Source organism: Sceloporus occidentalis, unplaced genomic scaffold, assembly GCF_023333645.1.
Source record: "Sceloporus occidentalis isolate IW3139 unplaced genomic scaffold, rSceOcc1.0.p SCAF_1, whole genome shotgun sequence".
Classification (NCBI taxonomy): Eukaryota; Metazoa; Chordata; class Lepidosauria; order Squamata; family Phrynosomatidae; genus Sceloporus; species Sceloporus occidentalis.
Window position 1 is genome coordinate 116,869,486 of NW_028316981.1, and position 27,979 is coordinate 116,897,464.

The 27,979-nt window shown below is 43.2% G+C and overlaps 1 protein-coding gene across 8 annotated transcripts in view; it reads right to left on the reverse strand.

The window, feature by feature from the left end:
- Positions 1 to 27,979, reverse strand: part of CACNA1A (calcium voltage-gated channel subunit alpha1 A) — a 446,503-nt gene that overhangs the window by 41,580 nt on the left and 376,944 nt on the right. For 7 of the 8 annotated variants that reach the window (XM_089532659.1, XM_089532648.1, XM_089532678.1 and 4 more), the window contains 5 exons: positions 17,337 to 17,442; positions 16,054 to 16,161; positions 14,432 to 14,532; positions 12,895 to 13,004; positions 4,715 to 4,853 (listed from right to left, as the gene is read on the reverse strand). In XM_089532659.1, the coding sequence (XP_089388785.1) occupies positions 4,715 to 4,853; positions 12,895 to 13,004; positions 14,432 to 14,532; positions 16,054 to 16,161; positions 17,337 to 17,442 (564 nt within the window). Of the gene's footprint in view, positions 1 to 4,694; positions 4,854 to 12,894; positions 13,005 to 14,431; positions 14,533 to 16,053; positions 16,162 to 17,336; positions 17,443 to 27,979 lie in introns of all 8 variants that reach the window. The other variant, XM_089532721.1, reaches the window with a different exon arrangement.

The following is a 27,979-nucleotide window of genomic DNA, read 5'->3' on the forward strand; positions in this document are numbered from 1 at the left end:
CCAGTCCCACATATCCAGGCATCTAATTTGCATATTATGCAAATTATTATAATTATGCATTTTATTAATTTGCATTCTGATTATCCAGACTCAATACATTAATCATTGTACTTTTTCTACTATTATATTTCAACCTCAGTACTAGTACCGAGCTAAGAGCTCTTTCTTTCTAGGGCAGGGGTAGGCAACCCTTTTGAGCCGGGGGCCGGGTTGCTGTCCCTCAGACAACTGGGGGGCCGAAGCCAAAAAATAAATAATTAATTTTTTTTTTAAAAAAATTAATTAAATAAATAAACCGGGACAAATGTAGGCCAAAATTTTCAAATGGAGGACACTTTTTAAATAAAAAATGGAGGACACACGAAAAAATTTGCTGATTTTTTTAAAAAATGTTAAGATAAATGCATGTTTCTGAGGCTTCTATAGACAAATGCCCCTTACGCGAGACGCCAAAGGCCCTGGCAGCAATCAGCAGCAGGACCGGGCTGGGGCTGGTCCCAAGGCCTCGCCGGGCCGCATCCCGCCTGCGGGCCGCAGGTTGCCTACCCCTGTTCTAGGGGAACTGGCTGGTGTAATGAGAAGGAGGCTTTCAAGCAGCCCCAGAGAGTTAAAAGAGTAGAAGCGAAGTTCCACTGTGCTGCATAGTCCCACCAACACAATGATCACACAACTCAAGGCCATTGCTTGCCTCCTTTCCTATTTTGCCTGTAGGGGGAAGCGAGGAGGGAAGAATAAGGTGGCAATGCTACACCTGTTCAGTAGCAACCAAAGTCTGCAGGGCAGGATGGGGCTCCTTCCACCAGTGCCAGTCTTCTTGCATGGTTTCTTACTTTATTGCCCATCGACTTATGAAGGAGAAATCTGGGATTTAGTGCTTCCACTGGCCCAGCCAGGATATTTCCCAGGTTTTCTGGAACAATTGGCAACCCGATTCAGACAGAAGAAATGTGATGGTGTTAGAGTCAGAGGCCTACATTTTGTCACAGATGTTATCTCTGTTGTCATTTAGAGGGATATCAATGCACACAGTATCACTCCCAAGCGTCCTCTCAGGCCTGCTTCAAAACGTAAGCCCTGGTATACGGAAGATCTCCGGGCGAGGAAGCGGGTTCTGCGACGACTAGAGCACTGCTGGCGGAAACACCTACGCTTAGCCGACAAGGCTCTCCTGGACCACCTTTTGGAGGACTACGGAGAGGCGATACGAGCAGCTAAGAATTCGTTCTATGGTGCTCGTGTTGCGTCCACGGAGTCGCGTCCAGCAGAATTGTTCAGGGTGGTCAGGGAGCTAACTCAGCTCCCTCCCACCCTGAACCAGATCCTTGAACCTACTAAGGCCTGCTGTGACCAATTTAACAACTTCTTCACGGATAAAACCTCTCGGATAAGTGAAGGTCTTAACGCCGGCATTAGGGCAGAACCTAGAGAGGCATCCAGAGCCTCCGTGGACTCCATTAAACTGGATCAGTTTGAGTCGGTTAGTACCGAGGATGTGGACAAGATCCTTCGAAGCGTTCGGAAGACAACCTGCTCCCTCAATCCCTGTCCCTCATGGCTAGCGGCTCAGGGGGGACCAGTGGTAACTTCGATGTTACACCGGATTATTAATACATCTCTGAGGGATGGGCAATTTACATCCAGCTTGAAATTGGCCACTATAAAACCGCTGTTAAAAAAGCCCTCCCTCGACCCCCTGATGCATAGTAATTATCAGCCAGTCTCGCTGCTGCCATTTTTGGGGAAGGTGATCGAGAAGGCGGTTGCAATCCAGCTTCAATCGATCTTGGATGAAACGGATTATCTGGACCCATTTCAAACTGGCTTTCGGGCGGGCTACGGGGTTGAGGCGGCCATGGTCGCCTTGGTCAATGATCTCCGTCTGGGCATCGACAGGGGAAGCGTGTCCCTGTTGGTGCTCTTGGACATCTCAGCGGCTTTCGATACCATAGACCATGGTATCCTTCTGGAGTGCCTGGCAGAGGTGGGAATCGGGGGCACTGCGCTCCAGTGGTTCCGGTCCTACCTCTCCGGGAGGTTCCAGATGGTGCAGCTGGGAGACGTGAGCTCCGATAAGAGGGCCCTTACATCTGGGGTCCCTCAAGGAGCCATTCTGTCTCCCATGCTTTTTAACATTTACATGAAACCGCTGGGAGAGATCATCCGGAGACATGGGGCGCGGGGTTATCAGTACGCTGATGACACCCAAATAGTCTTCTCTATGTCTCTGACTGATGCAGTGACCGAGGTTGGCATCTCTCCCTTCGTGGCCTGCCTGGAGTCAGTAATGGGCTGGATGAGGGAAAACCGAATCAGTCTGAATCCAGAGAAAACGGAGGTACTTGTGATAGGTTCTCCTGGCCCGGGAATGGCGGTGGTTCCACCTGTCCTGAACGGGATCACGCTTCCTGTGAAGGACTCCGTGCACAGTCTGGGGGTGCTCCTTGACTCGTCGCTCCACCTTACATCTCAGGTGGATGCGACGGTCAGGAGCACCTGTTATCAGCTTCGGCTTATCCGTCAGCTGCGCCCATACCTGGGCCAGAGGGACCTTGAAACAGTAGTACATGCTCTGGTAACCTCTCGATTGGATTTCTGCAATGCGCTCTACATGGGGCAACCCTTGTACCATACCCGGAAGCTACAAATAGTACAGAACATGGCAGCCAGACTGGTCACTGGTACATCCAGGGCCAGTCATATTACACCTGTACTTATAGATCTGCATTGGCTGCCGATTCGCTTCCGGGCGCAATACAATGTGTTGGTGATAACCTATAAAGCCCTACATGGCTTGGGCCCAGGATACCTAGAGGACCGCCTCTCCCCATACAATCCGCCCCGCACCCTCAGAACATCTGGGCAGCAGCTACTGAGGGTCCCAGGGGCTAGATTAGCCTCCACATCGAGGAGGTCGTTTACCATCATCGCCCCGACCCTCTGGAACACGCTGCCCATAGAGCTCCGCTCGGCCACCTCCCTGGCCCAGTTCAGGAAGGAATTAAAGACCTTCCTGTTCCAGTTAGCATTCCCGGACACAAGTTCCAGTTAGTCTCCCCCCCCCCCCCCCCGACAGCAGTGGCAAGCTGGCCAGAATGGGGTTTTTAATGTGGGTTTTAATTGTACTTTTATGGTATTGTATTTGTGATTTGTGATTGTATTTGTGATTGTTGGTATGTTGTGCACCGCCCTGATTGTAAGAAGGGCGGTATAAAAATAAAACTTTTATTTATTTATTTATTTATTTATTTATTATATTTTTTTCTTTTATTGCCCTTTGTTCCTGTTTTTATTGCCTTCTTTGTTTCAAGAAGAGGAGTGGCCTCTGCCTGCATTGATATCCCTGTATGAGTTTTAACATCTTTGCCTGATGAAAAAGCCAGTGAAGCTTTGAAAGCTTGCATGATATATTTTCTGCATTTTGGTTGGCCAATAAAGGTAGTTCTCTTGTGTGGATTTTGTTGTATTCTGGTTTCCTGCTATTGTCAAGTGCATCAAGTCATTGACATAGTGCCTCCATTGGGAGAAGACAGGCATAGTATGAGCAGAATGGAAGATGACTTGCTCATTATACTTTATTCTCAGGATATTCTGGATTCCACAGAACATAATATATCAATATAAATCAGGGGTAGGTAACCTTTTTGAGCCGGGGGCTGGGTTGCTGTCCCTCAGACAATTCGGGGGCTGAAGCCAATAAATAAATAATGTTTTAAAAAACTAAATAAATAAATAAACCGGGCCAAATGTAGGACATAAATTTCAAATGGAGGACACTTTTTACAAAAAATGAAGGACCTGCTAACAAATTTGCTGGTTTTTAAAAAAATGTTAATATAAATGCATGTTTCGGAGGCTTCTATAGACACTTGCCCCCCTTGCCTGCTGCTTGCCCCCCATTGCCCACCTCCTCCTGATAGGCCAAAGGCCCCACGCCCTCACGCGAGAGGCCAAAGGCTCCGGCGGCAATCGGCGGCAGGACCAGGCTGGGGCCGGTCTCAAGGCCTTGCTGGGCCGCATCCGGCCCGCAGGCCGCAGGTTGCCTACCCCTGATATAAATGATTGGGAAATAAGTTAGTACATTTTCCCACATTCCTTCACATAGTTCTGTGCATATGTGTCTGAACTTCACTATAGTTATGCATACCATTTAAAACTCTCAGTTCATAGGAACAATGAACATCACATTTATATTTCTTAAAGTTACCAGTATGGAGCCCTCATAATTTGGTGAGATTTTGCTTCACCTCTGGGGCCAGTTTAAAAATCTTTTTTATTTTTATTTTAATGAGGTGAATTCACAATATCTAATTAACATAATGAAAAGGCAAGATGACACAGGCTGATTACTGCTCAGGGAAGAAAAGACTTATAGTAATTTCATCATAAGTATAACTGGATTCTCAGTTCACATTTACTATGTTACCAAAGCTTCCTAAAATGTAGGTTGTTGTCTGTCTAACACAAATTACACCACAAACCACATCTCAACCCATATTGGCTCAACACACATTCTTGCCTTTTTTGGCCTATGCATCCTGCTTAAACAGCTTTCCAGAGATTCCGTTTTCTCTCACCACAATGTCTGATTATAGTGACAGGTTGAGTATTATACAGACTTATCATAGGAGGGTGGAGCTGAGCAGGGAAAGGCGACACCAAGAAAAAGACAGATAGGCAAGTGCTAGTCCAAACACCTTGCTGGCACATAAACCACCTGGGAATTGGTCCGGCTATTGGGTATCTCCTCTGGGCGCCCTCGCTCTGGACTCCAGGTTCCTGTCTTCTGGAACATCTCCTGTGCTCGTTGTGTGACCCATGACTCACTTTCTTTCATTCCCCCTTCCTGCATGCCCCTGGAAATAGACAGAAAAGTCAGACTCAAACTAGATTCTACATGGAGCATGGGACTGGTAAAACTGAGCCAATTCTTTGATTTTATGAAATTGCTGCCCTGCCATAGCTAGGCTTGTAACACCGAGAATCATTCCTGGACTGAAGGGTGGCAAAGCTGCTTCAGGCTCCATTCCCTCTGGGCTATAAAGCAACGAATCTTGCTGTGAGTCTGGTTCAGATCGAGTTCCCGAGTCGTATTTGAATCACGTCCATCGTTCCCATTACAAAAGGGAGCAAATGGACTTGGTTTTTCTTGACCCATGTTCTTGTTCCCACTGATATTTCTCCATTGTATTTTGACGTGGACTTCTTTGTTCCCATTGCCTGTCTGGAACCGTTTTTCTTTTCTTTTCTAAGTTGTCAATCAAGCGCTCAGGTGATTAGACGTCATAGTGACATCAGGTGCTTCGATGCATTTTGACGCAGGCTATTTTTGTTCCCCATTCCCATTTACGTCTTTCATTTTCTGGTTTTTTTTTAAAGCAGTCAATGGATCGCCTGAGCGCTTCGGTGTCTAGGCGTCATTGTGATTGGAAGAGGGGAAGAAGAAGAAGAAGAAGAAGAAGAAGAAGGAGAAGGAGAAGGAGAAGGAGAAGGAGAAGGAGAAGGAGAAGGAGAAGGGGGAAGAAGAGGGGGCTGGCTTGGTGGCTAGAGAATTGGAGGAGACAGACTGGCCATGCAAACCCACTGGGAAACCTTGAGCAAGACACAATCTCTCAGCCTCTCAGGAGAAAATAAAGGCACCCCCCCCGAAGAAACTATGCCAAGGGAACTTTGCAGGGTTGTCATAAGTCAGAAAAGAGTTGAAGGCACACAACAACAACAACAACAACAACAACATAAAAGGAAGAGAAGGAAGGGGGGAGGAGAAAGGAGGAGGAGGAGGAGGAGGAGAAGAATAGGAGAAAGAAGATAAAAAAGAAGAGGAGGGAGAGGGGAGGAAGAAGAGGAGGAGGAGGAAGAGGGGAGGAAGGAGGAGGAAGACAGGAGGAAGAAGAGGAAGAGGAGGAAGAGGATGAAATAAAAGAGGAGGAAGAAAAGTGGAGGAGGAAGAGGAGGAGGAGGAAGAGGGAAGGAAGAAGAGGAGGAAGAAGAGAGGAGGAAGAAGAGGAGGAGCAGGAGGATGAGAAATAAGAAGGGTCCAGTTGGCGTGCCAGAGAGAGAGAGAGACTGAGGCTGCATCTACACTGGAGAAATCACCCGGTTTGGCACTGCCTTTAAGCATCCTTTCTCAAAGCTATGGCATTCTGGGAATTGCAGTTTGTTGTGGGCCCAACTCCCAGAGTTCCATAGCCTAGAGCCTAGAGCCAGGAAAGAGTGAAAGCAGTGTCAAAACGGGTGATTTCTCCAGTGTAGATACAGCCTAATAAGTCTCTCTGTCTCCCTCTCTTTGGGGCCCCTTGTCCCTGCCCAGCTATGTGTCAGGGATGATGGGAGTTGTAGCTTTTGGCATTTAGGACTTGTTAATTACATTACCTTTTACACCTGTGTGGCTTCTATTTGCTTCTGCTGAGTCATCCTGACTCTCACATACATGTTTTATTTCATTCACTGTATATCCCATGTTGCATTTTCCTTAACAATCCCCTCCGAAATAAAATATTGTATGTGGCTTACAATGTCATTCCAACCATTTGTGTCAACCTTTCATGTTTTTCCACCGTTAGTGCTTTAGTAAACAAATCTGCTATGTTATTTTGTGTTTCTATGTATCTCAACTCTATTTCTCCTTTTTGAACCATGTCTCTCACATTTTGGTATCTTACACCCACATATTTGGTTCTGTTCTTTAAACTTTCTGTTTCAGCCATTGCTATGCATGATTGTGAGTCTTCCTGAATTTCTACAGGTACTCTGAAATTTTCGTTCAAGTCATTTAACAACTGTTCAAGCCATTGTGCCTCGTTCACAATTTCGTTCAAAGCTGCAAATTCTGCCTCAGTTGTGCTCAACGCTACGTTTGTTTGTTTTCTGCTTCTCCATACTATTGGACTTTCACTATACTTGATTATCATTCCTGTGACTGACTTCTTGTCTCCTAATTCTGATGCAAACAAACTGTCTACATAGCAATCTAAATCTGCATTACTGCTTCTGATGATTAACTTTTTGTCTAGGGTCCCTTTCAAATATCTTAACAAATGTTTTACAGCTGTCCAATCCTCAACTTTAGGATCACAAAGTCTTCTGGATAAAACGTTCATGGCATACGAAAGGTCTGGTCTAGTGTGGCAAGAAATGAATTGTAAAGATCCTATGATGCTCCTGAAAAATGTCTTGTCCTCAAAATCTCTGGTTGTTGGTTCAGAAATGAAACCAGTTGTCATTGGAGCTTTAACTACCTTAGCATTCTGTAAACCACACTTTTCAATCAAGTTTTCAATTTTCTTTCTCTGGCTTAGTAAACAATGACTTTCTTGTGTCCATTCAACATTAATGCCTAAATAAGATTTCAACAAACCTAGATCTTTTAAAACAAACTTTTCAGACAATTCTCTTTTCACTGACTCAATTTCCTGTTTTGTCTTTGCTGCTATGCACAAGTCATCCACATAAATCACTAGCGCTATGTCTCCTTTTGTATAAACACAAGCATCTGCTACGCTTCTTTTGTATCCTAACTTAACTAACTCGTCATTAATGCACAAATTCCAAGCTCTGGCACTCTGTTCTAAACCATACAATGCCTTCTTCAATCTATAAACTTTCTGACTTCCATTCTCCTCAAAACCTTGTGGCTGTTCCATAAAAATTTCTTCATCTAAATTTGCATTTAAATAAGCTGTTTCAAAATCAAAATGTTCAACAACTAAATTCCTTCTTGCTGCTACAGCTAACACCATTCTCAAACTTTCTGGCTTTGCTGTTGGAGAATAAGTCTTGTCAAAATTCTCATACTGCTGTTGTGCAAAACCCTTAGCTACCAATCTTGCTTTGTACTTAATGCTTCCATCAGGCATTTCCTTTCTCTTATATACCCATTTACAACCAATCACTTTCTTATCTCTGGGTCTATCCACAACTTCAAAAACATTTTTGTTCACTAGGCAACTAAACTCACTATCCATTGCATCACACCGTATTTCCTGTTCTTCCCTAGAAAAAGTTTCTAACTCTTCAAAACTCTCAGGCTCTTCTACAACTGTACAAGCTCTTGCCTGTGTCACAACAAACCTATCTGGTGACTTCCTAACTCTGTGACTACGCCTGGGTATGAATTCTGTCGATCTGCCTCTCTCCTCATCACTATCTGCACTAGAAGTTGTTGTCTTTCTGCTAAATCTCTTGTCTTCTGTCATTCTAGTGGTTACTGGTCTTGATTGTGTCTCCCCATTTGAGGTACTACCACTACTGCTAGTAGAGGCTTCTGGCTTGACTGAAACCCCTCCGTTTCCTGAAGTTGGTTCAGTCTGGGCTTCCTGCTCATTTGAGCTACCTAACCTCAATAACACTTCTTTGTTGGCATGCAGCTTGTCCCAGCCAGCATGTCTCTCAAAATTTGCAGACCTGGAGTACTGCACTTCTCTTCCTCCCAAAAGAAACTTGTAGCTATTTCCTGAGTATCCTAAGAACCTAAGCCTTTTACTCTTGGGTTCTCCTTTTCTCCTAAAACAAGCAGGTATGTATACATGTGCATATTGTCCAAAGACTCTTAAATATTTAAAATTTGGCACTCTCCCATACAAGACCCTGTAGGGAATGTCTTCAATCTCTGAATGAAACAACCTGTTGCTTATGTGTATGGCAGTCAGAGTAGCTTCACCCCAAAAGCTGTCTTTTACTCCGGCATCTGCCATCAAGCAAGCAGATATCCTTTTAGTGTCCTGGATTTTTCTTTCAGCTAAACCATGCTCACTAGGACAAGCAGGGTTAGTGGTTTCATGCCTTATTCCCACCTTCTGAAACCAATTATACAGCTGGTTGTTTAAAAATTCACCACCTCTATCTGTAACAATAGTCCCAACTCTGCTATCAAATTGTCTTTCAACCATTCTTACCCATGCTTTCAAACTTTGCCCAGCATCAGACTTATTTTTCAATATTCTTACAAAAGCATATCTTGAATATCTATCCACAATTACTAGGAAATACTTGCTTCCTCCTAATGACAAACAATTTGCTTGGGCTACATCTGCATGTACAAACTGAAATGGTCTTTGAGCAATTCTTTTGGATTTCTTAGCTACTGGAAAAGCTCTGACCTTGACTTGATTACAAACTGTACAGTCTAAATGATTTTTGCATTCTGCAACTTTTAGATCTGGACACATGCTTATTAAATTCTTTAAACACTTGAAACTTGCATGGCCAAATTTTCTGTGGAGCTCATGTATGCAGTCTTTGTGCAATGGAACATTATCAATACTATTAGCATTCTCTACCTTGTAATTATCAACATTTTCTTCCTAGAAATAAAGCTTATCCTTTTTCAAACCTATACCACGCAGTTCCCCATTCAAGGTTATTTTACACAGATTCTTTTCAAATGTGACTATGTAGTCTCTGTCTGTTAATCTGCTCACTGATAACAAATTGTTTTCTAATTCTTTTACATGCAAAACATCATTAAAGTTTTCTTTCAGCCCTGGAATGTAAACTGTCCCCATTTGATTTACAGTACTAAGCTCATTCCCATCAGCCAAAACTACCGAATTTACATTTGCTGGCTTCTTATCACTAATTAAATTAATGTTATTACACATGGAGGTCGAGGCTCCTGAATCTACAAGCCACTTAGAGTTTGCATTTTGTTTTTCCTTAATCATGGTTGCAAACACCTTATTATTATTTCTATTGTCCTTCAAAAATGGCGGCTTGGACTGCTTCTGCCTCTGGTCGTGTCGTGGTTGCCATCTGCTCTCTTGCTTGCTTCTATCAGCAGCCAACTGCTTGCATTGCCTCTGCAGATGTCCTATCTTCTTACAGTAGAAACATTTTCTTTGTTCCCTCGAAGAAGCTGCCTGGTCCAGCCCACGCACATCAGGCTTGGCTTGCTCACTTGGCACAGTCTTAGAAGTTGGAGCGTCATTCCTCTCAGACAACCTCCTCTGGTTTTCTTCCAGAATCCTGGCCACAACTAAGTCTCTTGTCAGTTCTTCTGTCGGTAAGTTTTGCAAAGCATTGGTAATGTTGCCCCAAGTAGGGTCTAATGACTCAATCAAAATATAACACTGCTGTTCTCTACTTATTTCTACTCCTCTTAGCTCAGCCTGCACAAACAAGTCTTGCATAGTTTTTAAATGTTCTATCACACACTGCCCTTTTGCCATCTTCTGCCTATAAATTCTCTTAGACCATAGCATTTTTGCAAAGGCAGTTGAAGGAGTGTGTAGTCTTTGAAGTGTTTCCCACACATCTTTCGTGGTTTGTTTATCCCTTACGTCGTTAATCAAGTCTTCTTCCAGCATTAGAAAAAGACAAGCTTTGGCTTTGTTATCTTTTTCTTTCGTGGCTGCATTTGCATCAGCTGGCAGCCCGGCTTCAACTGTTGTCCACAAACTTTCTTTTACAAGTAGAGACTGGGCATAAATCTTCCAGGTGGAGCAGTTGCTTCTGTTCAATTTACTAAACTTCAAAATCTCCATCTTAATTTGTGCAGTGACTCAATTGACACAGTCCTTCTGAGTATGCACAGCTGACCCCTTTCGGGCTTAATCAAAACACAGGAGGAGTTACTCACGGAGCTTATCAGTGCAGCGCAAACAGCTTGCTCTGATCTGTCTTCCACAAAACTGTCTTCCACTCTCTGGAACTTTCAGCTTCTGTGGATGCTGGGTGCTGCAGTATCTGGGCCCATAACCCTTGTCAGGGATGATGGGAGTTGTAGCTCTTCACCTCTGGCTCGAACTCACCACCTTGTTACGCACCGGCGCTGACCAGTTTTGGCCAGTGGTTAAAGCTTTGCTCTAAAGCAGCAGAGTTACAGAGAATAGGCTGAAGACCCTGACAAACTCTCCAAGCCTTCTCACTCTTGCTTCCACAGAAGTCTTCCCACTTCTTCAGGATCCTGCTGGCTCTTGTATCTTCACTCAAGACACCAGACAACTCAGTAGTCTTATATAAAAGATCTACTTTATTCTACTATATACAGCTCCAAAACTATCCAATACTACCCACTACTACTACCCACAAAATACATTGGGATTCATAGCCATTATTATAGTCATTGCAAAATACCACCCACTGTTGTCAGTTTCCACCCAGTGGGCTTGTACACCATTCTCATTGGCTCTCTTGGTTCAACCCACAATTAATGATTTCATCATTTCAGCCTTGACCACTTAACAATTCTCAGGTGTGTTCAATTATCCACTTTACATTTCTGTCCTTGGCATTTAGGACTTGTTAATTACATTACCTTTTACACCTGTGTGGCTTCTATTTGCTTCTGCTGAGTCATCCTAACTCTCACATACATGTTTTATTTCATTCACTGTATATCCCATGTTGCATTTTCCTTAACACTATGCGCCTACTACACACACAATCGCTTCCCACACCACCGAGGAAAGGCTACGCGAACGGGAAAATGGTTCTGGGAATTCCAGGAAAGAGAACAAAGTGGGTGACACCCCCAGACCAGCCCCTTTAACATTGGCCCTCCCATACGAAAATACCCAAGTCAGACACCCGACGTTCCCATTAATTTACCCCAGATCAGACACGGTTCCTGGGAAAAGAACCGCTGGAAAAGTGGTGTCAGGATAATCCGGGTTATCCACCGCTGATTCGGGTTTTTGCTAGAGAAATTGATCAAAGTAGAATCGAATGCAAATTCAAATGGGAACTTTTTTCCTTAAACAAGGATCGAACGCGAGTTCAAATGGGAATGATGTTCCTATAATCCGATTCCTGATTTGCTTTATAGCCCAGTGGGAATGGGGCCATAGTGTCTTCCTCTTCTGGAAGCTATGGGCTTTTCCTACTATGCTAAACCCTAGCATTCCTTAGGCATATGAAATGTAGCCAGGAGCTGTGGTTCCAGGAACTTCTAGGAATATTTGGAAGGCACAGAATAGGGAATTGCAAAATAAAGCAAATTAGAATCAAAATCCTCAGAATTCCATACTTATACTTTTTTTTAAAAAAATAGTAATTTCATTTTGTTATGTACTACTCTGGCATTTTTTTTTTAAAAAAGGAACTTTATATAAGAATATTTGAAATAGAAAAATAAATAAATTTATTTATTTAATTAAATATTTACATTTAGCTCTGTATTAGAAGAGTTCAGGACAGTGTATAATAAAATAAAATTAATAAACTGACTAAAAAAATGTAAAGCACATAAGGGTTTCAAAGTTATATATACTCTAGTCCTCTGGGGGACATTTACTTCAACTGGCCAGCAGCAAACTGGCAACTGTCACCCAGAGGACATTTTCAGCAGCCATTCCTAGACTATGGAATGACCTACTAGGAGAAATCTGACAACTAAACATCCTGTCTGAATTTAAAACAGTATTAATGGCCTATCTTTTTCAGCAGGCCTACCCAGCTGATTTTAAACTATTAATTTTAAATTAGTATATTTTAAATTTTATGTTGGATATTTTAATATGTCCTGTGTTTATGTGTTTTAACTTAATGTATTTAAATGGTTTTATGTGTTCTAATTTATGTTGTACCTTGCCTTGAACCTTGGGGAGAGGCAGGTAAGAAAATAACAACAACAAGTACCATATATAACAACAACAACAACAACACAATGTGTTGACCATTCTCTGAGTTTGTCCTGAATGGGAGGCGATATCTCTATGAGGCTTCTGATCCAGATGAACTATCCCTTAGTGCTACTCAACGTGGTGATCCATGTCAGTGCCAGTCCGTAAGCTATTGGGTGTTTCCAGGAAACTATGTCAACATGACAAGAATATGGAACAAATATGTTACAGATTCCTGACACAGTGGGGAAAAATTGATGATCTTCCACATTAGTTGGCTTGAGAAACACTGCCTTGGAACACAGCATGACTGGAGGCTTTATTAACTAAGACTCACATTCCAACTCCTTGATCCAGTTGTGAAGAAGGAAGCGTATTCTGTCCTTGGACACCCTCCTGGGTTGGGGATGGTGGTTCCATGCGCTGAAACATAAGTGGTGTCCGATTCTACAGGAAAACACAAATTGAGTCAGAGTTTCATGTTGAGATAGCTTTTAGCAGCAGTTTAATAATACATTTAAAATAGCATTTTATGTCCAGGTTGGCTTACTACTGCTACTGCTGATATTTCTGGCTGGCCCTGTCTGCAATGTCTTTTGTGTTCTTTGATTTGTGTTTGAACACTGTGTTTGGTTATAAACCAACATGGGCCCAAAATGCTATTTGAAAACACTGAAATTCGGGACCATGCCAACAACTATGAGGTCAGAATACGCAGGGAAGCCATTGACATCTAAAAACACCTGGACAACTTCAACAGGAAAGAAGAAACCCGGAAAGTAAACAAAGTTTGGCTACCAGTCCTGAAAAACACCAAAATCAAGACTCAGCACATGCAAATGAACATCACTCAGGGTCAGGAGTTTTCCCAGCAGACAATGGATCACTAATTAAATAGACTCCTGAGGCCTTACCATTCACCAACAGATCAACGCACAGATTAACATGTAAATCACTTCCTCTCAACCATGGGACACACAGTATATATACCCCACACACCTGCATGCCACCAGCTGAAGATGTCAGCCACAGATGCAGGCAAAACATCAGGTATAAATTCTTTCAGAACATGGCAACATTGCCCGAAAACCCCACAAAAAACTATGGATTCCAGCCATTAATGCTTTGACTTCACATTAAAATATTAGTTAACCCCCTAGCCTCATGGGAGCTCTCTTGGCTAGTTGATCACATCTTCTTTATTGCTCCCACACTACATCCCAATACTCATTTGTATGCTTATCTACTCACTTTGGCTTAAGACAACATCCTTGCCTTGTCCTCTAATGACCTAACTGAACTTGTCACCTCCACACCTTGTCTCCACAAAGCAATGTTTTGTATTCCTATGGACATTCTCTCACACAAACTGCTATATACAGTAGGTATATCTGTTGAGGATTAAAGTTATAGGAGCCCTGTACTGGCTCCAGTCTGGCACCTCTACTTTCAGATAAGCTTACATGTCAAATGCACACTGGTGATCTACGTGGAAAACAACTTTACTGTTGTAAAATGTCTACATAGGAAGCACAATGGAAGAAAATGTATAAAACCGCAATAGATTGTCTTGAAGAAAAAAAATCTGATAGAGATTCCCTACCAATGCTGTAGCATGATGTGATGTGTGATATAAGAGGAGTTGTACTGCATTATTTGTATTCAAGGGTTTAGTTCTTCTCTCTATCAGTCACACACACATACACACTGACACACACACACCACAGTTACTGACAAGAGTCTCAGTTTTTAAACCATTTGATTTCTTTCTCCCTTTAAATGTGAGTCCACAAGCTGATGGAAACTAGGCAGTCTGAGCCAGAGCTGGGAGCTGAAGGGCCTTTTCTAAGTCATGTTTTATGTTCCTCACATACCTGCTCCTCCCGCATGGCCTGCAACTTCTTAGCCTTACTTTGGCGGTAATATTCCATGATCATCATGGCTGCATAGATTTTACCCACAGTCAGGTCAGTAGCTGCAGGATGAGAAAATCAGAAAGAAAACATTAAAAATTATTCCATTTTAATGTTGCTTTGGCACTGCTGAAAGGTGCTATCCTTGTACAGGCTTGTTGGACACACTGCAACTGGTATGTGCAGAAGTGCTCAGTCTGCCATGCAGTTCTGGAGTGGGAGTCCAGTTAAATATCTTGAGGGGATGGATATTCACAGATTCAGACCACCAGAATCATGTGCTATGAGGTGAATTGCTATAAAGGACATGGTCTGTATGGGCTCCTAAGCATGGGGACCAATTGTCCTAAAATAGTGTAAGAGGCCAAAACCAATGAGTGACCAAGGAAAACAGGACATCACTCCATCTTCACTATTTGGGAAGTGTTGGAAAGACATAGGCTCCTTCCCAAACCTGCTTAATCGGTCCCTGCTTAAGTGACAGGCAGCCAGTGGTAGGCTAAGCACTTCATTGAGCTTCCACATTTATTTTTAGATTAAGGACAAGGCCTGTGGCACAGTTAAAATCAATAGACTTATTGTAATATGAACTTTTATGGACTACAGCCTACAGATGCATTGAGTCTAATCTAGGGCAGTAGTGAGGGATTGGAAGGCTGTGGATCCCATTTTTGCAGATTCCAAATTGTCCCCACCAATCTCCCAAAGCCTCCTGAGCCATGGCATTTTAAAAAACCTTTTTTGGGGGAAATGATTTTCAGGCCAAAACTGCCAAACACAGAAAAGAAAAGAAAAAAGTTCACATGCAACCCCCCTCCCCCCCTGCCAAACAGATGCAAATACACATGGGATTTATAGTCTATGAGGAGTCTGGAGGAAGTCTGCATCCCCACTGATCTCCACATACTGCCAAGAAATGGGGATGGATAAAATAATCAATCACACCCACTAGGGGAATGTGACTGGCCATCTCATCTCAGCCAGTCTGTTCTAGACCCATAAGGGCCTCTTGAAACCCCCTATGTGACTAAAGAAAGCATGATTGGCCATTTGGGCTCCTAAAAAAATCTGGAAGTGTAGGGGAACATGGACAGATTACAGAGGTGGCTGTGGCATTTCAAGGTCTTGTCCAGTCACTTCCAGGCCTAAAACTGGGTGGCAGTGATAGTTGGTCCAAAACAACCAATTATGCCCTCTAGAAGTTGTGATTGGCTGTTTTGGGCACTCGAAAAGAAAACAAACAACAATTTGGGATGTTGAGGGGGTGGGGGTGGATCCTATGGTCCTAGACCTCAGGAGGTTGCCTACCTTACTACTGAAGTAGGAGAACATACCTGTAAGAGGCAACTACAACAAAGCACATCATGTGCCTTTTTAGCAGGCTGTATTTGTTCTGAGCATGGATACTGTCTGCCAGTTAGCATAATTACTGTCCACTTGGAATAATAGAGACAAGTGTGGAAAATGGCACAATTCCCTCCATTAGGCAGATGGCTCTACAGTACTAAACTGGAGTATCCACAAGTTAATTCAGTGTGACAGAAGTGTCATTGTAAGCAGGGGCAGCAAAAGGTAGTTCTTACATTTATGAGGGGTTACCAGGAGATCCAGAGTTTTTTGGGACAGGTTGGGCCAGATTGCCATCATTTCCTTCCTCAGCTCTGCATCCATCTGCTGCTTGTCAGCCCCTCCTACAAGATGTAACCCAGAAGTAAGAAGTAAGTAACAGATATGTCTGCTTCTGATTTGGATCCCTTTTCTTCTAAATATTAACATTTTTTGTTCTTTTCTGTCTTGGATTTTGCTGATTAATGGTTAATTGTAAAAATAACAAACTCTAGATGTCACTGCAGCCTTGTTATCACAGCTGATGTTTTTTTTTAAACACACCATGTGATTAAATTTCTCCTGAACTGTAAATACTTCACAACACAGTTCGGAGATCATATGTAAGACTGTTCCCTACTCAAGCCTGGCTCTAAAAGTAGGTGGAGGCAACTGGAGTGTCTTGAGACATCAACTAGTAGGAGGGGGAAATGTCAGTAGTCCATTGGATGTTCTTTCTGAGTGATCGTTTCTGAGGACAGAGTTGTACATGTTCCACACTCTATTCTGATCCCCTAAACTGGCCTGCTGCTCTCAGGTGTGATGGAAATTTTTATTCTGCTGCCAATATTCCATCTACTTATATAGAACTGTATACTAAAATGTACTGAACAAGCTGGTAACTCAGAGGGAAAGATTCTAGCACAATTCTCTTTCTGAACCTCTAATTTTCTATATGCCAGAGCAAGCCTTACTGAAAAGTGTGCCATACACCCTGGCAAAATTTGAAGCAAACTGTTACAGCAAGTAATCCTGGCAAAATTTCAGCTCTGGTGTGTAGGGAAACAGGAGGCAAGAAGCTTTTAATACTCAACATAAAAATCAGGAGTTGGAAAAGTGCAGCCTCCAGATGTTACCAGACTGCAGTTCCCAGTTTTCAGTCTTACCACTGGCTAAACTGATAGGAGCTGCAATCTAGCACCTAGAGAGACACACCCCTGTTCTAAACACACTGCAGATCCGTTAGTACTGCTTCTGATGGCTCTCTTAAACACTAGGGCCTTCTTCCTGCAGAAGCTATTTGGACAAGCTAAAAGCCAGAAAGCCATGTCAGCACCACTCCTCTGTAGGATGGGGAGAACGCGCTCTTTGGTTGTTTGTATTTGCCACATGCAAGCTCTGTTTTATATCTCCCTTTCAGCCTAAGTGCTACAGTAGCCTAAGATGGGCTTTTCTTTATTCATTCTCATTTAACAAAATTAATTAACCTGTTACACAAAAGACAATTCTCTCTTGTTGCATTTATGGAAGTGATACTTACCTTTGGCAATCTTGATGTCAAGTGCAGTCCGAATCAACGCCATGAGAGTGGAATTGAAATGGACTGTATTGTCATCTGCCACAGGCAGGTCCATACGAAGTAGTCTCTGCAGAAATCCGAGCAGAAAGGTGTCATTTTTTTGACCCCACAACTTCCCAGCTTGTCATGCACAGATGAACCTAAGCACCTTGAGGAGAACGCTGAGATCCGGAACATTATGTTCTGTTTTCTCTACTACTCCTGATTTAATGTTCTCCCATTCAAGGTCATGCAGATCAAGTGTGATGACAATATTTCTAAGGGGCTCAGCAGATGCGCCCCAGGCTGGCACAGGGACAGGCGGGTGTTTACACACCCACCTGTCCCCTTGTCATGGACCTGGTACTGGCATGTGCTCCTTACTTCCATCTGTCAATGTCTGTTAGTGAGTAGACCTGCTTTGCCATGTCTGACAGGGAAACGTCTGGCTGCACCCATTTTTGCGTCAGACACGGTGACGGTGGTCTACTCACTAGCAGCAATGGTGGATGAGGATAAGGGTCACACAGGGCCATCTGATCTAACTGGGGTTGCTGCTGGGTTTTGTGGAAACTCCAAGTCAAACAAGAGTAAATTTGACCTGTGTTAAGGGCCTTTTACCCTGGGATAAGGTCAGATCCGCATCCAGTCTGCCAGGATCTGGCCTGATCCTGGCTCTGGGATTTTGGTCTGTGTCATCCAACCAGGACAATGCGAAGACAGGAGGAACATGGGCCCTTTGGCCCATGGAGACAGCCCCTCAGTAACTTATGCCTCACCTCATTTTTCTTTCACTTAGTCTCTACTACACACAGGTATTATAACTTTTGCACCAGCTCCTAGGAGGGATGACTGGGAGTGTACTCCCATATAAAAACTATGTAAACTCAGGTTATAATCCTAAATATGATGCTTCCAAGATCAGCCCACAGATGTAACTATGATTTAACAAGTAAACATGGTATTAGGCTACAGGATTATCAATATTTTCCTATCTTTTTCTTTTTCTGGGAGGAGGGCAATGCCCCTAAATGCCTTTAAGAGAAGATGTATTTATTCACTGTAGCATAGCTGAAATGCAAATTCCAGGATTCTGATCTATCCTACCATATTCTGCTCCACCCTCAGAAATGAGAAGGAGTTAAGAGCCCCAGTTTTGCTTGCTGGACCACTCTTTTCCCACAGTTGGGAGCTCCAATATATTCCCATGTGCTCCATTACACTAGACCTCATGGAATATAATTCTCTCTATAATTAATCCTTTTTGAGGTACTACCTTCCACAGAGTTCTCCTCAAGAGCTCATTATTCAACTATATAGCAAAGTAAAAAAAAATAAAGAAAAATAAATCAACAAAACAAAACAAAAACAAAACAATATCCCGCCTTTCCAAGATAGCAGCAGACAGCAGCAGTAAAGGGGTGGGATCTAAGGAGAATGCACTGCAACCATTCAAGTTTTATCAAGTGTGCAAGACTAGAAGCATGCAAAAAGAGCATGCACATGCAGTACAGCACAATGCAAAGGCATCCACAGAGAACACATTGAGACTCATTCATAGCTCTGGTATAGATTGCTATAAAGGGAGAGGTCCGGATTGTGGGCTCTTGGTGCAAAAATGGGTGCGCCCTTAAGGTAGAAAAGAAAGAAATGAAATTGACAGACTATGGGCCATGTGCCATTCCTCTGAGCCAAGGCCGTGGGCTGGAGATCACACAAGATGCTCAGGGTGGGATTTGACCTGCTAGTGCATTAGCTGAGATAGGCTGCAGACCAATGGAAATGGGGGTTAGACGATCAGGGTCTTGGGGAGTTGTTAAGTGGATGTCATTGAACAGAGGCACACAGGATGATAACAGGTGAGATCAAAACAGCAGAAAGTGGAAGAGAAGGAGGGAGACACACATACAGGTGATGATGTACAGTCAGCAGGAAGATTCTTCAGAAACCCCTTGTCCAGAAAACTTGTCAATCTTGGGAGATCAACTTGAGTTAAATACCTACTGAAGATGTCCCCTATGCTTTTTGGTGTATACGTCCTCCTTTTTGGTAATTGGGTAAGAATGCTGCCTGTTCCCTTCACTTTCTCTGTGTTTCTGACTATCCAATCACTGGGCTAAAGACTGGGGTGTCATACTCCTTTCTGTTGCTTGCATCAATACCAACTGTCAAAAGGATCTGGGAGAGTCAAGTTTTTTCTTTCTGGACACATGCAAGGTTTGGAATGGAGTAAACAGTTAATAATTTCCTAGACAAGATGAAGCAGCTATATTTCCATCCCCTTCCCTTAGACCTTTTCTTTGCATTGCATCTGAACGAGATTATGGATGGTCTTTTAGTCATTTTGGCAGATGAGCTAGAACAGCTGTCAAAACTTATAATATTGTTTTGCAGCCAGAACCCAACAGCCACATAATTTTGGCAGATAATTTTGGTTGCTTCTCTCAGTAACTCCTCCCAGATTTTGGCCAGAGGAGATTACTTGGCAGTCCAAGAGTATGTCATCCATTATCAAGAACATTATCAAGAACAGCAAGGGGAAGTTGCAACATGACTATGCCCAATAACAACTGATTAATGTGACTGAGTACAGTAGCATGGTGACTCCATTTAATATAGGGATTCTCAACCTCTGGTCTTCCAGATGCTTTGGTGCTCAAGTACCAGAAATCCCACCCACAATTACCAATATCCAAGAATTCTGGGAGCTGAAGCCTCAAATATCTGGAGGACCAATGTCTGAGAACCATTCACTACATAATCAGCACACCAGCAAAGGAATGCTAGCTAACTAACTTAGGGTTGCCACTCATGGTATGCTTACCTTAAATATTGCCACTCATATTTCTTCCCTCAAATACGGAAGTATATACTCCCCAATTGTACTGGTTTGGCACAGACCATACTGGTTAATAATACTCTGATCTCCTACTTTCTTAACTGCTTTTAAAATGTCTCGTTTTCTCTCTCGTCCCACCTTCATCCGTGGTTTTCTTCAACTGTTGCAAACACAGTTCAGAGTGCAAAAGTAGTTTGCACTCAATTAACTTAGCTTGAGGGTGCAGTCTTGCTCTTACCCTTTGTCCCCCTCTTTTTCGCTACGAGCTTTCCTAAACTCAGTACGTACGTTCTAGGATTTCTCTCATTAAACCAGTAGCTGTGTGTGTTCTTCGTCATTAATAATTTTTGCTCTCTTGTTGCCTGGCCACACTCTTTTGACCAAACTCTGATGGTGCTGGTGCATGTGTGTCCCTGTTTTCATCTGTGAAAACAGGGCCAAACATACTGAAGTTAAAAAAATAGTTGGTTGTTCTGGAACTTCCCAGAAGATCATAGAATCATCGAGTTGGAAGAGACCACATCCAGTCCAACTCCCTGCCATGCAGGAAATCACAATCAAAGCATCCCCAACAGCTGGACATCCAGCCTCTGTTTAAAGACCTCTAAGGAAGGAGACTCCACTACACTCCGAGGGAGTGTGTTCCACTGTCGAACAGCCCTTACTGTCAGGAAATTCCTCCTAATGTTGAGGTGGAATTTATTTTCCTGCAGCTTGCATCCATTGTTCCGGGTCCTGTTCTCTGAAGCAGCAGAAAACAAACTAGCTCCCTCCTCAATATGACATCCCTTCAAATATTTAAATAGGGCTATCATATCACCTCTTAACCTTCTCTTCTCCAGGCCAGAACAGGAGCCCTCTGTGGCTGTTTGCTCACAAATCCCATTGTGCTCTCTGGTGGATACACCACTGTGGTGCGTCACTTGCTCTGAGGTCAAAACTAGGCACCTAGCCAAATGATCATCACTGGGTGCCTCATTCTGACAGACATGCCATGGTAGTGGGACATGTGTGCCATCAGCTACCTGGCATTGGAACTGAGTCAGGTAATGACAGAAGGTCAGGTAGCTCTGAGGGCAGATTGCTGTCTGAGTATCCTCACTCATGCAGATACTACGTGGGACAGCTCAGTGAGAAAAGATATTGGAGGTAGGGGACAGAAGGATACAGACAGCAATTCCTCCTTGAATCAGACAAGAGTAAGAAGTTCAGAGAACCCACTGTTTATTCTTCCACTGGAAGGTAATATTATTGCAGAACCATTATCTCTCCCAAAAGGTTTTCTGGACAACTGTTGTCATAGGTAAATGAATATATGGATGTACGGATAATGGTAGGTGATAGGAAGCATATAGAAGAATAAAGAGAGGAACAAGAAACTGTGGGAAAGGGGCAACTACTGCAGGTATTAAAAATAAAACACATTATCTTACTGTATGGATACTGGGGAAAAGAAGCACAGATATAGAAATGTCACAGTTAGGAATGGGACTTGTGGACCTTGTCACCAAAACCTCTAGGCTATAACCAGTTTGCCTTAAGGTTCACATACTTTGTACAACCTTCTAACTTGTCACCCTCTTTTCATCATCTCTAAGGTAATCTAGGATTTCTGAAACCCAGTACAAGTACCTGTTTATACTGTATTTTGTTTTCCAGCTGATCAAGGAAACCATAGGCTGCACCAGGTGTTAGTGTTCAAACAATTCTATGTATTTCTGTCTTTAATGCAGTTATAATATAAAAAGCTAACAAAACACTTGTATTAACTGTTTACTGTGGCCTAGTGTTTCAGTAACTGCTCCATCATGTCTGTATCAAGGCTAATAAGATTTTCTTGAAATTCACATAAATGTGTTTCATTCATAGATTTTCTTTTCCAGCAGGGATATGGTCCTTTCAGGCATCTCATTACAGAAGTCATGAGCTGCTGTTTGGGATTAATATGCTTTCATATACTCTCTTGTGATATTCTAGAATAGGGCTTCAGTTCACTGAGAAACAGCACAGCTATAGTATTTTTAAAATATGGATACTTTGGACACCTCTCTAAATTATTCCCATCAATGAGACTATCTTTCTGCAGTAGTGGGACTGTGTGATCCTTTGAGGCAAGAAGCTATGCTGATGACAGCAGTGCTACTGATGGGGTCTCTCATATTAGATAGCCTTTTTCTGAGGAGCCAAAATAAATGTGCCAAACTGCAGACTCTGCTGCTCAGCTGTGAGGGGGCTGTACCTGTGAAAGAGGCATTTCCAAAGCCTGCTTGCAGGCAGAAGCCCTGAACTGCCACCAGACTCTGCTGCCCAGCTGTGAGGGGGCGGTGCCTGTGAGAGAGGCCAAGCCCTGAACCCTCCCCGACCACCACCGGATTTGCTGTCAGTCGAGAACATCAGTACCTTCAAAACCGATCCACTGGTCAGCCCCAGAAGCCCTGATGCCAGCGCCAGCACCGGAACAACCCCAGGCACTGCAGAGGACAAGCGCTAGCGCTGAAGGGAAGAAGAGAGAGGTGCTGGTGGGAGCAGCACTTTCAAAGCTGGCCTGCTGGTCAGCCCCAGAAGCCCAAGCGCCAGTGCCAGAACATACCTACTGTGCTGTGGATTTATATCTATCCTGGATTGATCGGGTGGTTTAGGTAGTAGAAGAAGAAGATAGAGAACACTGTCCCTCCCAATTCCACCACCTTCCTGGAATACAGTATACTGGTATTGAATTAGAACTATATCTTGCAGATTAGTTGTTGAAAGGCAAATAATAATTACCATCAAGCCAATTGTTAGATCTTTTCCCCTCTGGAAATGGTTCAATTAGGAACCAGAAGTCAAATTGGGAATCAATTACTAAGTCTGACTTTTTCCATACAGGTATTACTATTATTACATCTGCTAATGGAGGAAGGTGGGAATGGGAAGGGAATTAAAACAGTAGATGGGGAAAATTATAAGACTGTAGACTCCAGCTATGGTGTGCCATTCGAAGTAGTGTGGGGCAATGGGAGATATAGCATTAACAGGGTGGGCATGAAATAGAAGGGAAGACGAGATCGATGCTTGAAACCTATCCCCTCTTCAACTCACCCTGTTAGCCCCAAAGAACCGAGGGTCATCCCAACCATACCACAGACCCTCACCTTGCTCCTTTGTTAGTGCTCCAGGTCAGTGAGGAACAAATCTCACATAATCTATGCTTTGTTGGAGGAGGAGAATGACGACCTGGCTTGTTTTACAGAAATCTGGCTGCAGGAGGATAGTAGTGTGACCTGGGCTAAGGCTCTCCCAGCTGGGTTTACTGTCAAGGAACAGGTCAGGGAAAGTGGGCGAGGGGGAGGAGTAGCCTCGGTCCATAAATGCACCATCACGTTGACCAGGAGACCTGTCTGGAAAACAGAGCACATCGAATGTATTACCTGACCCTGAAGACTAGGGACAATCTAGGGATTTTGTTAGTATAATGACCACCCTGTTGTCTAACAGACTCCCTGGCCGAGCTGACACAGCTGGTCTTGGAGCTGGTGTTGGAGTCTCCCAGGCTCTTTGTTCTGGGGGACCTCAACATCCCCTTCGAGGCTGGCTCATTAGATCTGAAAGGTGCAGCTTGGGCGTTCATGACTTTCATGACAGCCATGGGCCTGTCCCAAATAGTCTTGGGTCTAACACACTGGTAATACACTTGATGTGGTCTTTAGTATGGATCAGGAATATCCGTGGGCAGAAGTAGTTCAGATCTCTGCCCTGTCATGGACGGATCACTCTCTGGTCAAAGTGGGACTGAAGGCTACTACCTATATCCCTCTCGGGGGTGGAGGACTTATTAAAATGGTCTGTCCTTGAAAGCTGATGGAACCCAAAAGGTTCCAGGAAGCTCTAGAGGGATTTATGATTGGGAACGACGGTGATTCTGTCGAAGCCCTGGTTGATACCTGGAATAACAATCTTACCAGGGCTATAGATACTATCGCTCCCCAGCGTCCTTTCTATCTCACTTCAAATAAAAAAGCATGGTATATGAAAAATCTGCGTCAAATGAAGTGAGCTGCACAATTACTAGAGCGCCGCTGGCGGAAATATCAACGTTTATATGACAAGACACGCCATAAGAACCTATTGGATTTTTAAGGAGTGGTAATAGATGGAGCAAAGAATTTCTAAGCTGCATGTATTGCGTCTGCAGAGTCTCGTCCAGCAGAGCTGTTCAGGGTGGTTAAAGAGCTAACTCAACTGCCTCCCACCCTGTACTCTCTATTGGAACCAATAAGGCCTGAGACGCTTTTAATGACTTTTTCGCAGATAAAATCTCTCAGATAAGGGTTGATGCCGGCATTATGACAGAAACAGTAAGAGAGGTGTCCAGTGACTTCGTGGACTGTATTAAACTGGATCATTTTGAATCTATAAATACCGATGACGTGGACAAGCTCCTTGGAAGTGTAAGGAAGATGATATGCCCTCTTGATCCTTGCCCATCATGGTTGACTGCCCAGGGAGGGGATGCAATGAAAATACTATTACAACTTATAATTAATGCATCCTTTCGGGAGGGAATATTTCCATCTAAATTAAAACAAGCAGTAGTGAGACCACTTTAAAAAAACAAAACCTCCCTAGACCTCCTGGTAAGAAATAATTATAGACTGGTCTCCCTCTTACCATTCTTGGGCAAAGTGATTGAGAGGGCAGTTGCCTCCCAACTCCAAGCTGTCTTGGATGAAGCTGATTATCTGGATCCATTTCAAACCGGCTTCAGGGCAGGATACAGGGTTGAGACTGCCATGGTTGCCTTAGTCGATGATCTCCATCTGGGCATCGACGGGGGAAGTGTGACTCTGCTGGTGCTCTTGGACATCTCAGCAGCCTTCGATACCATTGACCATAGTATCCTTCTGAAATGCCTGAGGGAGTTAGGCATTGGGGGCACTGCGCTCCAGTGGCTCCATTCCTACCTCTTGGGCAGGTTCCAGATGGTGAGGCTGGGGGACAGTTGCTCTTCCAGGAGAGACCTGACATCTGGCATCCCTCAAGGTGCCATTCTATCCCCCATGCTGTTTAACATTTACATGAAGCCGGAGACATGGGGTGCAGTGTTATCAGTACGCTGATGACACCCAAATCTATTTCTCTATGTCTCCGACTGCTGCAGTGACTAAGGATGGCATCTCTCCTCTGGATGCCTGCCTAGAGTCGGATGGGCTGGATGAGGGAAAACAAACTCAAATTATATCCAGAAAAAACGGAGGTACAAGCAATAGGATCCTCAGGTCTGGGGAAGGAAATTTGTCAGCCTGTCCTGGATGGAGTTACACTTTCCCTAAAGGACGAAGTTCGCAGTTTGGGAGTATTCCTGGACTCATCTCTACAGTTAACCAACAAGAGTCCCTAACGACACAAAACCCAAGATGTAAGAACAAAAAACCAAACTGAAGGGTTCTGACAAGGAAAATTTATGTGTGTAAAATATAACCGATTGAAATATAACCCACTTCCAATTACCAAATGACACTACTGTGAAGAAATAAGGGATTAAATAAACCCTCAAGTAGAGAAGCTAGTGAAATTTCTAAAAGGGTATAAATACCCCACTAAAAAATGAGCAATAGCAAAGAATACATAATAAAGAATAAATATATAAAATATCTAAACTTAAGGACAGATAAATCAAATCCTGGAGCAAGAAAGCCAGTAAAGGTTTCTAAAAGGGTAATATTACCCCACTAAGAGTTATGTAAATGTAAAAAATAAAATCATGAAATGATATTTAAACACTAAAGGCCAGATGCGTTTCGACCATAGTCTTCCTCATTGGCCTGCAACTATTTATAATATAAAATATCTGCTCATCCACTCCCACAATATGTCTGTGCTCAATTCTAAAGCAACAATGGTCTTGTACTGCTCACTAAGACCCTTATATAAACAGCTAATCTGGTAATTGGAACAATCCTGTCAAGACTCAGGAAAATATCCCAGGGAAAACTTGGTGCAAGTGGTGGGATCAGTAGGTGGAAGTGACCATGTTCTCCTGGAGTTTGTTAAACAACGGAAAGGAGAAGCCGGGCATAGTCAGACACACATTCTAGACTTTAGGAGAGCTGATTTCAGTAAACTTAGAGAAGTATTTAGGGTGATCCCATGGTCAGAAATACTAAAAGATAAGGGAGTTCAGGACGGATGGGAGTTTCTCAAAAGAGAGATACTGAAGGCACAATTTCAAACAGTTCCATTGAGAAAGAAAAACGGGAGATGTCTCAAGAAACCAGGATGGATGACTAAGGAACTTTCAACTGAGCTAAGTTTGAAACAGAACATGTATAAGAAATGGAAAAAGGGGGAAATCATGAAAAAAGGAATTCAAAGAAATAGCAGGCAGGTGTAGGGGTAAAGTCAGAAAAGCTAAAGCGCAGAATGAACTCAGGCTTGCTAGAGAGGTTAAGATCAATAAAAAAGGCTTTTTTGGATATATCCGCAGCAAAAGGAAGAAGGAAACGGTAGGGCCACTGTGTTGAGAAGATGGCAAAATGCTAACAGGGGACAGAGAAAAGGCAGAATTACTCAACACCTTCTTTGCCTCAGTCTTCTCAGAAAAGGAAAAGGGTGCTCAACCTGAGGATAATGGAGCAGAGGACAAATTAGGGGAATTTCAGTACAGAATAAGTAAAGAGATAGTACAGGAATTTAAGTCTCCAGGACCAGATGAACTAAATCCAAGGGTATTAAAAGAACTGGCAAATGTAATATTGGAGCCATTGGCAATAATCTTTGAAAACTCCTGGAAAACAGGAGAAATCCCAGCAGACTGGAGGAGGGCAAACGTTGTCCCCATCTTCAGAAAGGGGAACAAAAGGATCCCAACAATTATCGTCCAGTTAGTCTGACATCTATACCAGGAAAGATTCTAGAGCAGTTCATTAAACAGAGAGTCTGTGAACATTTAGAAGGCAATTCCATAATCCCAAAAAGTCAACATGGGTTTCAGAGGAACAAGTCATGCCAGACAAACATTATCTCTTTCTTTCATAAAATTACCATCTTGGTAGATGAAGGGAATGCTGTGGATATAGTATATCTTGATTTCAGTAAGGCCTTTGACAAAGTTCCCCATGACATTCTTGCAAACAAGCTTCTAAAATGTGGATTAGACAAGACAACTATTACATGGATTAGTAATTGGTTGACTGGCTGAAGCCAAAGGGTGCTCAACAATGGCTCCTTTTCATCCTGGAGAGAAGTGACCAGTGGGGTCCCACAGGGCTCTGTCCTGGGCCCAGTGTTATTCAACATCTTTATCAATGGCCTGGATGACAGAATTGGGAGTATACTTATCAAATTTGCAGATGACACTAAATTAGGAGAAATAGCTAATACTCCAGAGGACAGGATCAACATTCAAAATGACCTGAATAGACTAGAAAGCTGGGCCAAAGCTAACAAAATGAAATTCAACACGGAGAAATGTAAGGTACTGCACTTAGGGCAGAAAAATGAAATCCACAGATATAGGATGGGGGACACCTGGCTGAATGAGACTACATGTGAAAGGGATCTAGGAGTCCAAGTAGACCACAAATTGAACATGAGTCAACAGTGTGATGCGGCAGCTAAAAAGGTCAATGCAATTTTAGGCTGCATCAATAAAAGTATAGTGTCTAGATCAAGAGAAGTAATAGTGCCACTCTATTGTGTCCAGTGTTGGGCACCACAATTTAAAAAGTATGTTGAGAAACTGGAGCGTGTCTAAAGGAGGGCGACTAAAATGGTGAAGGGCAGAAGTTAGAGCTGAATTAGAAAT